The 13121-nt window shown below is 41.3% G+C and overlaps 1 protein-coding gene across 2 annotated transcripts in view; it reads left to right on the top strand.

Moving 5' to 3' along the window:
- The window catches only part of LOC119396497 (intersectin-1), an 88696-nt gene that overhangs the window by 29030 nt on the left and 46545 nt on the right, over positions 1-13121 (top strand). For both annotated transcript variants that reach the window (XM_049417123.1, XM_049417122.1), the window contains exons 22-26: positions 23-115; positions 3943-3984; positions 7181-7327; positions 8198-8324; positions 9606-9788. In XM_049417123.1, the coding sequence (XP_049273080.1) occupies positions 23-115; positions 3943-3984; positions 7181-7327; positions 8198-8324; positions 9606-9788 (592 nt within the window). The remainder of the gene's footprint in view (positions 1-22; positions 116-3942; positions 3985-7180; positions 7328-8197; positions 8325-9605; positions 9789-13121) is intronic.

The following is a 13121-nucleotide window of genomic DNA, read 5'->3' as shown; positions in this document are numbered from 1 at the left end:
CTTGTTGTCCTTTTCGTTGAAGGAGGAGAAAGCAGCGTCTGCTGCTGATGAAATTCCTCTGAACGCAACTTCCACATTGCCGACCAATGAAGATTTGGGCTTCACTGGAGCGGAGGTAGATCTTTTGGCCTTTTGAGCCCATGGCTGCTTGACTCTGCTCCTCCCGCTTCCACTGTGCAGCTGCTGCATTGCACGCAACTGCGGCTTGATGGAGCAGCCCTTAACCCTTCTGCTGTTGATGGAGAGCGCATTGTGCGAGACAGTTGCGTTCTTCTAATGTATAGTACGATCCACTTTTAAGGCAAACACAGTTAATTGTGTGTCACCGATTATTGCTTTTGCATTACACAATGACCCATAGACCAGTGTCTTGTGCATATATTTATAGTTAGTAGATTCTATGAGCCACTTCTTCATCATAAAGGTGTTAACTTTAAAAGTGGATCTTTGCATACATTTTAGTCTGATATGAAAGGGAACATGGAAATTTAAGCTGAAGTTTACCTAGGTTATCATTGCTTAATTTACATTTGTTCTTCAGCCACATTGCAGACCTGCCAAACTATTGACAGCACTGGTCACCATTCACTTGAACACTTAATGTGAACTGTACACGCTAACATTAGGTTGTAGCACATGGCTCCAGACAAATTGCATCTATACACATTCCAGCACATGAAATGCTTGGAACTGTGTGCGCGTGCGCATGTTTTAAATTAGATGCGTCACCATCGTCTTGGCAGTTTGCCTTACAGAAAGGCCGACCTTTCAGTTATGAGGAAGTCTCCTGCTGAAGTCTGCCAAGCAGTTTTTGCATTGATGTATTCTCCTAGTGGTTCCCTTTCAGTTCACGTAAAAGCAAGAGCCAGCAAGCATTTAGCACAGATCCAGCATTCCCTTTCATATCGGTCAAACCCCTTGCCCCAAATTCTAACAAGTCCGTCAAAAACTGCTTTGTGGTAGCCTTGGGTCATTTTTCTTTTTTTCCGCGTGTTTCTGCTTATGCAGGGCAGGCTATTTTACCCTTGTTTCTGTGTTATACTAATGTTTTGGGTTTTTCTAATGCTTTAATTCTCGTTGTATGGTGTGGCTGTTCTTTTTCTTTTTGTGTGTTCCTTTTGCATGCCCTTAAAGTACATATTTTGGTTGGCAGCTGCTATGCTTAATACTGTATTGTTTGTGTTGCGTTAGCACTTGAACACTTTGCAGCGCTGATTGTTACTGCTAGTGTTACCTTTGTTTTTGTTTTTTTTTTGCCAATGACTGTTGCAACATGACTTCTTTTCAACATTACTGATGCTAATATTTTGCAGTGCTGCTTCTCTACGATTCCAACTTATATTTCCATTGTTTAACATAAAAACTTTGATGGTGTATCTAGTACACTGTGTGTAATTAAACTAATGCTCCTGATTTTGAATATCGTTAATAGTTGTCATGTGGCATTTATCTTGACAGTTGTATGAACTAAGTAAGCAAGAGATGTTTTGTTAGGTAATGCTGCATGTCTGTTCCTTATGCTAATAAAGTTGCTGCACTGGGATGTTCCATGGGTATTCAGCCTACTATCAGGTTTGATTGAGGTTATACTGTGCTAACCTCATGTGTCAAGTTTGTTTTAACCGTTATTTCACTCATTAATGTTTGATCGCAACATTTTATTGCAGTAGGTATTTGCTGCATGCTTTTTTGTAAAGAATGTCAATTTTGAAAACTCTGAAGGCTTCCATGTTGACCTCCAAAGTAATGTTGAATCTCTTTTCAGAAGAATATTAGAATCAGGCAGTTTGTCTGGAGATATAGCATACCAACTTTATTTGCATTAGTGCAGTTTGAACAATCACATTCACACAGACACTGTAGATGCCGCTTCACATGCAGGAATAGAACTTCTCTTGGTCACCAAAATTGTAACCAACCACAACTTAATTAATGCACAAGCTCAGCACAACAGCTTCTCTGATTTGGCCTTGTTAAAAGCTTCGCAGTACAGCTGACTCTGCTTAGGTGTCAGTAATTTTTTTTGGTCACACCAAACAGAATCGGGCATAACTGGTAACAGTATAGACTACACTCAAACCTCATTATAACAAAGTTACAGCCTCCACGAAAATAACTTCGTTATATCCGAAAATTCGTTATAAACGTATATTCCTAACACTGTATGTATTGCAAGACTATTCCTCATTTATTTCGTTATAACCGATATTTCGTTATATCCGTGTTCGTTATATCAAGGTTTTAGTGTATTCCCGAATGATAGGCTAACCCTCTAGGTTATCCAGTCGCCATCTGCTGAAAGTGATCTACCCCTTGAATATATTGATCCAGCATACAGCTTTAAGGTGGCATGGCAACTAACAAAGCAGGCTTGTGTAGAGATTGAGGTGGCTTGCTGTGCATAGACATAGTTTGCAGACTTTCACACACAGCTTTCCATTTGAGTTGGCTTGGTACATGCATTTTCAACTGGTACAGTCAGGGAACCTACAGTCCCAATCATGGTGGAAGGAAGAAGGGAGACCCTTCACGAACACAAAAGTCTCTTGCATCACACATAATGCTTTCTTTCTACATATTTCCCTATTTATTCAGCATCCTTTCCATGGCAGCATTCCATGTAGAGTTCATAGGTAAAAACAGCACAAACGAATCTAAACACAAGGAAGACACGAGACAGAGTGCTGTGACCGCATGTAGAGGCTGTATAAGAAACATTTGGCAGTATTCTAATTGTTTATTATAAACACTCTGGCAAAATACAGTAGACTCTCACTAAACGGAACTGTAGCTTAAACAGAACAACTGCCCGCAATATGATTGGTTTTATACTTGGATTCTGCATTCCTGTTCTCTCAGTAAACGGAATTCCTGTTAAATGGAACACACTTTCCTGGTCCCTTCAGGTTCCGTTTAATTAGTCTACTGTATTTCAAGTTTGCTGGAATCTGCTAGAAATTTTAGGGAATGCACTAAAGATTTGCTAGGAAGTTCTCATGATAGAATTAGGATATCGGGCATTTGTAATAAACGGGCATTTCCTAATAGCACAATGTCACTTGTGATTGCGATACTAGTTTATATGACTGCACATTTTTTAAAAAATTGGTAGGGAAGGACATAGTGCCACTTAAATTCAATTATGTTTCTCTAAAATGCAACAATTTAGGACTCTGGCACACATTTTCTTCTTGCAATGCTTTATTCTAGAACAACCTTCAAAATCCACTAGAGCCTGCTAAATTTTATGTTAATCTGTGAAACACTCCTTAAAAGAAAAACATTACTCACTATAAAATGTGCTGGAGAACTAACTGGCTGTTTTAAACAGGCCTTCTGGCCATCTCTCTGCTAGTTTTGAACAGTTACATAACTGTAAAAAAAATTAGTGTTGCATTATTACTCGGAAGGTACATTTCAGTTAGTACTTACCCATCAATGTTTCATTTGTCCGCAATATGTGTAGCCAGAGCTACACTGGGCTGTTTAGTTGACGCTCCTGAAGCAGTCTGGTGTTCCAAAACCACACTCTCCAAAGGTTTAAAGAGTGCGTTGAAATATGAGCCCTACCGAACGAGTTGAAATTCTGCACTTTCTGTATTTTATTGCTGCCTAGCACACATCCTCTTTATCTTTTCGTGTTCCTGTTTTCTGGATTGATCTCTTACAATTTATTCACTTGAAGTGCCTTCTCGTGATGGTGGCTTGTGAATTTTTGAACCAAAATGGCGTGAATGCGGTTGTACAATTGATCTGTAGTTTTGGGAACGTTTTCTTCAGATAACGGCTGTGTTACGTTCATTATGCTGCACTGCACAGCCTTCGAAAGTTTAACTGTTTTTGCTGTGGCCTTTCTTTAGATGCATCTGTAAGGTTACTATGCTCTGCACATACTTGCCTCCTATAGGATCTCGCAACTTTCTTTCTGCTTTACTGTTACAGCCAGCAAGACCAGAAACTCCACAAAGTGACGGTAAGGTGAAGGTAAATATCAACTCCTTCTTGCACTGTCTGTTGTCCTTATGTCACTTACCTTGGTGCTTTTCGTACTATATTGCATGTTTGTTGGGAATGTTCCTTCTGGCAAGAAGACTGGAGAGGACAGAGGGATTGGAGATGGTATAAAGGGTGATGTAAACTTCTAGATGTACTTTAACTGCATGTCATGGACGAGCCATCCAGCAGAATTAGGTTGCTTTCGGTTGAAGTGTTGCAAAATAGCTTGCAAGAATACATCAGCAACAGGCGAGCATGCTGCTGATGAAAGCAGTAGTATGCACTTAGCAGTGAAACTCGATCAGAAAATGGCAGTGGTGGCATTCGGACTTACACTCCTGTTTGTCAAAAATTTCCTTTCTTCTTCTTCTTCTTCATTTTCTTTGTTGTTGTCGACAAATGTTGACAAATCTTTGTAGCAGTCCTACAAATATAGTTGTGGTGACATTTGCATAATTTTTTTTCCTATAGTTAGATAGTCTCATTTACTCTTCGATTGTAGTTTGGATTGTTCTTGATTTGGGAAGTTTAATGGTGCCAAAGCAGTGCTGGGGCTGTGGAAGATGTTGATGTGAAGTGCCCCACATTATTAGCGATGGGAGGTATCTTACCATTTTCTTAAACACATGCGCATGTGTGCATTGTTGAATCTCACCCCCTTTGAAATGTATACACACTCGTGGGAATCAAACTCCCCAACCTCAAGGACGGCAGCAGAATTGATTGTTGTTGAGGTTGTACTGTTGGAGTACTTCCCATGCACTCGGAGATAAAGATGCTACTGAAAGAAAAGGTACAAGTCTGCATTGCTGTAGCTTTTATTTTTGGTGGGTCTTGAAGTAGCCAAGTTCTGGAAGCACTGACTTACCTTATAACAGTGAACAAATGTTACATACCTTTTTCATTCACAGTGGAGGTTCATTGCAGTTCTTGGGAGCAATAACTGTTGCCTTCCGAATCCTTTTGTTCAAATATTTCATAGCTTAATCCATGCTGTACTGTGGCCACGATAGTTACATTGACACTTCTTTTTTTCAGTGCTTTGTAGTACGATGTCTTCACATGCATGTAGCTCATTAAACAGCACTATAAGAGACATTGAATTTTTGTTTTTAATTGGCCATTAAGATTACAAATTGAGTACTCTTCTGTGCCTCGTAAACAATAGTATTACTGCTTCTGTTAATTGGTTATGGTGCACAAAGACAAATATTAAGTTAAGCGAAAGTGGTACATTAATTTTTAAAAATGTCTAAGGTGTCATTTGTCTAGAACATAGCTCCACTAAGCGAGAAATTGAGGTAAATGTTGAAACATAGTCTGTGGCTATGTAGAAACATTCTACTGATGTTGCAATGTCTTATTTTAATTGTGGCTAGTATTGAACCACTGATAATAAATGCCACTGGTCCATTTCTACTGCATTATTATTGCACTGCATAATAAGACTGAGCGAAATGCTACTTGTGCATTTCCGTTTTATTCTTAGAAGAAATAGTCACTGTTTCACTGCAAGGGCAGGGAATGTCTAACATTCCAATTTGTGATAGCAACAGATTGGAACATTACACAAAGTAAGGCTGGCAGCTAACTTCTTTAGTATCCTACCTGGTGTAACTCAACGGAATGCTAGTGTAAGGAAGCGCGGCCGCTGTAGCCAGCAAGGCGACCTTTGTGCTGTCATCACTTCAACGCAAACTGAGCGATGAGAACACGGCACATACAAAGGTATGAGCCATCTGCTAATCCCTGTCGAGATAGGGCACGTGCGACCACGTCGGGACGCTCAAAGTACACAGTCCCAGCCAGCGCCACGCAGCCCCCGTCCAGAGATCCCCGTGGGCCTTTCACGCGAAGGAAGATGGCCGGCGCGTTATCTGTCCGCTTGAGCCGCGATCGTCGGCTGCCTTTGCAGACTTTCACTCGCACATAAACCATACCAAACCTGACCCTCATTTTCTCTTTTTATAATCAATACACGATTGTAATGTTAACAGCAATGAAATTCTCAAATAATTTCAGTCTGAGCAGATTTAATGTTTTACTTCAGTGTTTCTGTAATCTTCATCACTGCTTGTATAATTTAGTGCTTACCTTTGGGACATCCAACGGCACACCGCTGCTCCGTAATGCAAGGTTCTTGCTCTGAGGGAGTTGCGAGAGTGATAAAGTAGCCAAGTGGGCGTCTATTAAATCATATGATCTAATATTGAACTTCAGCCTTGGTTGGAGATGAGGGCAGGTAGCCAAGTCTGACCTGCTGTTCTTATCTGATAACATCCTTTATTCAACAATGTCGTCAGTGGTTGTGCGCGATCACCCGGAAGTGGCAAATGTCGCTGACAGGCAGATAAGAAAAGAGCTGACGAGTGAAAGTGATACCATTCTTTGAGTTCTCGTGGCATCAACTTGAGCAAGAGTGAGATTGCGTTTTATTTAGCCGTGGGTACTTAGCGCCTCAACTCTGAAGTCTTATTGTAAATAAATGTACAGAAAAAATTTTGTTGTGTTCTTTTTTCCAGAAAATTCTTGCATGTTTAATTGTACTTGATATTACATACACATTATGTATTGCAAATATGTTACCTAAATGCTTTTTTATCACTCCAAATAAATGTTTTCTGGAAAAAAAAGGTTGTTCCCTCGGCACATATGTTGCACCAGATGTAGCCAAGGGGAGGAGGGGTGGATTTCTGGGAGTTCAAACATCCCACCTCCCCCCCCTTAAATTTTTATATTTTGTATATGTATAAACATGCGCACACGTACTAACACACACAAACATTCATAAAAAGGGAGGTCAGCATCAGACCCCCCTCCCATCCCCAAAAAATGTTTTTGGCTGAGCCGCTGCTTGTGCAATATTATTGAAACAGATGATGCCAAAATTAATCGAAAACATTAAAGAATATGCTAATTAGTAATTACCAAGACAAATGCACTATGAGAACTGAGTTTGAAAGAAGCAAAGCAGCTGTGGTATGGATGAGTATGGCTCGCTTGTCCTTTCCAGTGCTGGTAAAAAACAGTATACAACTTGGGCATGGTTGTTAAAGGGTTGAAGTTGGTAATTGCGTGCATTTACTCCAGTACTCTGGCTTGAGATTCGGATCTTTTTGCTTTCCAAAGCTCTTGCTGTGCTCGGGCACAAGTAGCTTAAGCTTTATTTTTTCCAAACCTACAGAACTCCAAGATTATCAAGAAGCCAGAAATCGTGTCAGTCATAGCACCTTACAAGGCGACCGGGCCAGAGCAGCTGACGTTGGAGAAAGGCCAACTCATTCAAGTGCGAAAGAAGACGGACAGTGGCTGGTGGGAAGGAGAACTACAGGTGAGGCTATTTTTCTTTCAGGAGGTCTTCCTCTCTCTGATACCTCCATGGTAGCCTGGTAACTAATATATGCAGTGTTCAATTAACATCCATCGCAGCCACATTTTGATATGGAGGTGAAATTCAAAATCACCAGTGCACATTGACTTAGGTGTACTTCAAAAATCCTCAGGTGGTCAAAGTTATTACGGAATCAGCCACTACGATGTGCCTCATAATTGTATCAAGGTCTTGGTTCATAAGACCTCAAAATTGAAGTCAACATTTTTTCTTGTGCTTCCAAGTAGGGTTCCCATAAGCAGACAAAAATGCATGCAGAGTAATTGGTGAGGATTACGTGCTTGGCATGAAACACTCGGAAAGAACACTTGTGCATAGTCTTTTGCTGCCCTTGCAAGTCAGGCAATAGGAGGTGCACATGCGGATATACGAGTGGGAAGCAAAACGTCCAAAATTTAATTTGAGTGTTGCATCGTTCCCATCCTTGCTTTGCTTTCTGTAGCTGGTAGCAATGCTGAGTGCTGAATGGTTCCCACTTCAGTGTGGCTGCAAACTGCAGAAAGCATTCTCACACATGCAGGACATATTTGCAGTTCTTGCAGCTTCTTGTCATTACAAGTACTACTTATTGCAAGTATTAATGATATTGCAGTTTCCATATCTGCAATTTGTGTAGTGCATCGTATAAAATGTAAAGCTGCAAAAAAAAACAAAGGGAGAGCATCCGGGTCAGAGATGTCGTGTGAACATCTTCTTTTAGTATGTCAGTAATTCTTGTTTTATGTTGCTTTATGCTGTGGCTGGTGTGGATAAGCAGCTGGCATATTTCTGAAAACATCTTCTTCTTCTTTTCTTTTCTTTTATGGGTAGGTTAAAGGGAAGAAGCGGCAAACTGGATGGTTCCCTGCTACTTACGTAAAAGTTCTGGGTGGAAGTGGCACAAGCAGCAGCCGAAACTCTCCCGTTCCTGCAGCATTTGGGTCCAGCACCCGTGGAGGTTAGTACTCCTTTCTTTGTTTTAAGTTTATAACTGCTAAGAACAAGCTGTTAACTTTAGTTGGCACTCAATTAAAAAAGTATCATAGCAGATTTTACTTTGAAATAGCCATTAATAAATCCTTGCGAGGCCTAAAAACAGCCAAGTTTCTGTAGACCACAATTTTCATCGTTGCAGAGGGCAGACATCTTGGGCCCAAGGCTGCGGGTCAGGTAGAATGAACTACCATAATAGCATCTAGACTGTCCTTTCCAGACTTGTCTTTGTGACGAGTGAACTTTGGCGTTTGCTCGCCACAAGAACAGGCTGGGCAAGTTACATCAGCTGTGATGCAACTCTTTTGCTCTGCTCAAATGCACTCATTAATGTAAAGCAAGACAGGCAAGTCGCAATGAATTCAAAGTGAATTTGTTGACTGTCACTGTTGACTGTCAACTGTTGGGGCAATGAACAGGCTGGAGAAGACCGTTACGGCTCTGTGAATTATGCCAGCGTTGCTCAGGGAGTGCTGGCTTTCGAAAGTAATGAGGTGTGCGCTTAGAAATGTGGATGCAGCCCATGTTTAGATATTTTCTGAAATGACTTCTTTTGCATAAATAATACGGAAAAACTTAAGGATGCAAGCCTTACAAGGGTGCGGTATATTTGTTAATGTAATAAAAGATTTCATTGGCTAGTCACCACTTGTTTTGTCTTCATCTCCTTAGTGCATGTGTCAATTTTGTGCCTCTTTGATGGATCAGTACAAACTAGCCCAGTTTACAATCCTAGTATATAAAGCTAAACCCCTTTATAAGAGACACACACCTGGGAGTAGTTCTTGTCCCTTATATGAGGTGTCTCTTATAAGCAGGGTGCGGTGTTCTCATTTTTTGATCAACCCCTGTTTCAATGTTGGGCACAGTGGTGTCTCTTGTAAAGGGGTTCAACACTAAGGATAACTGGGGTTAGTGTATTAAGTGAATTAGATATCAGAATAGGTAATGCTGACTTCTAACATTCAGAACAGGCCCTTGCATTGTGTTCCCATTATTGTCAGTGATGCTTTTTTACCGAGATGGAGCCTTGACAAATTTGGAAAGCACTGACTGGCATTCTATGTTTTAAATAGCCATAAAATGTATGTGGTGTCTCGTATTGTGTTAAAGCCTGTACGCAAATAATTTCATGAAGAGGGCCGATTGCGTGTGGGTGTTATACGTACTCGGCGCGATTACTGCGTGAAGAAGCACGAAAGACTAGCCGACAATTGACCGCCGTTCGCTCTCTCACCTCCGGCAGAACAAGTGCGGGCCCTGTTTCCGTTCATCGGGCAGCAGGACGATGAGTTGTCCTTCCAGAAAGGTGACGTCCTGGTTGTGCTGAGCAAGGAAGATGCCTCCTGGTGGAAAGGGGAGATTGCGGGTCGAGTCGGCCTCTTCCCGGCCAACTACGTCGAACCCCTGGACAGGCCGGTTGACAAATGTGAGTTGGCACTCGGCATTTTGACTTACTTTTGCTGTTGGTGTTCAGAGGGCAGTGATCAGGGTCGGTTGAAATTTAGTACCAATGTGTGTGAGTGGTTGCTTCTTCAGGCAAGTTCTATATGTAACTCATTACATTTTGTTCCAGTAACTGTAGCATTGGTACTTTTTACGCAAAATTAGCAATGTTACTCTGTTGCACTTACTATAAAATGCATATTGTCATATCTATCACATAATGACATTTTACAGATAAAAATAAAGTGAAAGAAACGCTGATGCACATGGTTATCACTGGAAGACAACTTTATCTCGTTATAGATATAAATTTATATAACACATATAGTTTGCATTTGTGACCTCTTAATTATGATTCTTGCAGTAACAAAAGAATAATGGTGTTGCCACCTGATTGACAGTAACTGTAACAGGTATCATTGTTGAAGCTTGGAAGTGTAACAGTACAATATGGTTACTTTTCTGTTAGCTCAAACTGTAGCACTGTTACTTTTGTGCTGGTAGTAACTAGGTGGACTTGGTTTGTGGACATGACATTCTGCTTCTTAGTCCTAGTCTTTGTCCAAAGCCCATATTGCAGTAACATTTGGTGAGCTGCCTGTGTGCATATTGTCTCATTGCATGTGTAAAAAAGATACACACACACAACCACACTGTCAATGTGTGGTTGTGTGTTTTGTTTGCATAGACAATAGACAAAGGTAATGTATAATATCTGCTAAGTGCAGATATTGCGTGTTATTTTGATCTGCGACTCTGTGAGGTTGGGCTGTGTTGTGCTAATTCTTTGAACTTCCCATACACAATCTGAGGCCGCTGTATACTACGTATAGGTGTACATGCTGACCTATTTTTTGGGCATTCTCAAGTATTTGCCTTCCAATGCATGTTGCGTCGAGCACCGCAACATGCACATTGCCGAACACAGTGCCCAGTTTCTGAATATGGCGAGCAGGCTGCCTGCCACACCTTATGACTAGACTTAACTGTGGCTGCACCATTGGTTACCTGTGCCAGAAGTTCTGGCTTAGCACTCAATCAGCAAATTTTTTTTTTTGCAGCACCTGTAGTGTGTCTCAGAAGGCAAAGAATTGCCCCGCTGATGAAAGTTTGGCATGTTCTATAATCGTAATGTGGCAACGTTGTCCACACCTGCCATCTTTGCAACTTTGTGCGATGCGATCAGTCCTGAACAAAATCTAGCAATACACCATTTGGTGTGCAACATTTTGGCTGCTGTGACACGTTAGTTCAGTGGTGTGCATACAAGTGGCACAAGCAAGTCCCAAGAATCAAGGTGGCCCAAAGAAATCTGACACTGAAAGAAGTCACTGGTGACTTCACCTGATTTTGTAAATATCTAATTTTGAATTAACGTTCCCACACTCACCTTGGTTTCACATATGTAAGGGAGTGCAAAAGTAATGGCAGGCTGAGCTTGGTGGGAAACCAGTTGCTAATTTTGAATTCCACTGGCGGATTGAGAGCAGCCGAAACTTTACGAGTGAGCTCTCATCTTTAGTGTAAATGCCTCCTAATCCACAATTGGAACACAGCCCTGCCACTAGAGTTCCAACTGCCCGACAGTGGCTGAGGATCCTTTTGAATGCCTACTCTTAAATGCACTTGTCTGAATCGTTGTCTGTAATTGATTCATCACACACATTGGAACTTGAGCTTTCCAAATGGGAATTGTCACTATTGAGTAGCAGAAGCAATGCTGCAAGCTCTGCAGGTTTGTCGATACCGTTCACGATTACCACAGTCACGGCTACAACAGCACCATGAAGCAGTACGAGTGCAGCTGAAGGAAAGGCATCACGGAGAGTTCTGGAGGTCGATTCTGTTTTTTTTTCACGGAGCAACTTTTTCTGCTCCACGAATGGAGTGCTGCAGCGAATCCACTCAGACTCTCTTTGAAACAGGTGACTTGTGCACTTACTTTGTAATTTGCACAAACTTGCTACAAAAGGAGCAGTAAAACTTGCTCAGACTCTGCCATTGGAATTCAACATAAGTTGCGCTTCTCTCCAGCATAAGGAAAGCGTTGAGCTTAGGCAATTAACAGAACAAACGTGCATCGTACACTCACCTTCACTTTTGTAAGCTATGGGACACTTTTTTTTTTTTTTTTTTGCACGCTCTCAGATTTCTCTGCAGTTGTAAAGGTGCAACCTACATACAAGCGTCACGTTTCCTCTCCGTGAAATTTTTACTCGTGATATGTTTGAGCCAAAAGAATAGCTGACACTTGACAGGGAGCTTGACATTTTTTCTCTGAGGTGCTATGCTTGAGTGGGTGATGTATTCCAGTCATCACGCGCTTTGACGAATCGATTTGAGTTGTTTTAACATGTCGAATCAATATAAGGGCTTTATTTAATATATCATGCAGTGCAGTACACCAGATCTGTTTTGTCTATTAGGGGTCATTTAACGTGTCTGCAAAACATGGGCACACGAGTGTTTTTGCGTTTTATTCCCATGGGAATGCAGCTACCACAGTTGGATATCGAACCCGTGACCTCATGTTCATAAGCAAAAGGCCATAGCTGTGAAGCCGTTGCAGCAGGTGCCGGCTTTTGAAATTTTGTTGAACTAGAAGAGCCTTATGGGCTCCATCAATCGTACATGGTGGGTCCCAGAACTTGCTGAATCTAGGTCACTGTGAAGGATCGGTGTGCTTAAATTTTAATTTCATGTTTGCTTCTGTGTTGTATAACTACAGATTATTGGTTAAAATAAAGAAAAGAAAAGTACATTTGTCATTTGTGCACCAAGCACAAAGCTGGGACAGCATTAGTTTGTGCAGTGAAGTTCAGCCCACTTGCAAGTGATTGTTCTGTGATGCAGAAAGAGTTTTCACTAAATGTTTGTTGTAATTTTACTTGCTGTTGGAACAAGACTGTTGATTGTTAATGTAATAGGTGTATGAAAGTATCATATCTTAAAGCAAATAGGCGCACTATGGGAACAAGGACAAAAGGAAGGAACCGACGACACAAAGCGCACACTCGCAACTGAAGGTTTATTGAAAGAGTACACATAAATACGTTACAAAAAAAGGGGCACGTGGTGCAATTTTCCTCGCCGAAACAAAACTAAACAAGATGAGTATCCCCTTAACAGATTATGAAGGCGCATGCGTCTATACACAAAGGAAGTTCGAAGAAAACCGGACTAAAGAAAATTCAAACTGCGTGGGGAGGGGGGGCGGAGGAGAGGGGAGGGCAGACAAGTTTAATGCAGTGTGTTGATCAAATATGAATATTCTATCTCTGTTATGGCGATAGAAGGGTGGCTGACGCATCTATCC

The sequence above is a fragment of the Rhipicephalus sanguineus genome, chromosome 6, assembly GCF_013339695.2.
Source record: "Rhipicephalus sanguineus isolate Rsan-2018 chromosome 6, BIME_Rsan_1.4, whole genome shotgun sequence".
Taxonomy (NCBI): domain Eukaryota; kingdom Metazoa; phylum Arthropoda; class Arachnida; order Ixodida; family Ixodidae; genus Rhipicephalus; species Rhipicephalus sanguineus.
This window is presented reverse-complemented; position numbering and strand designations above follow the sequence as displayed.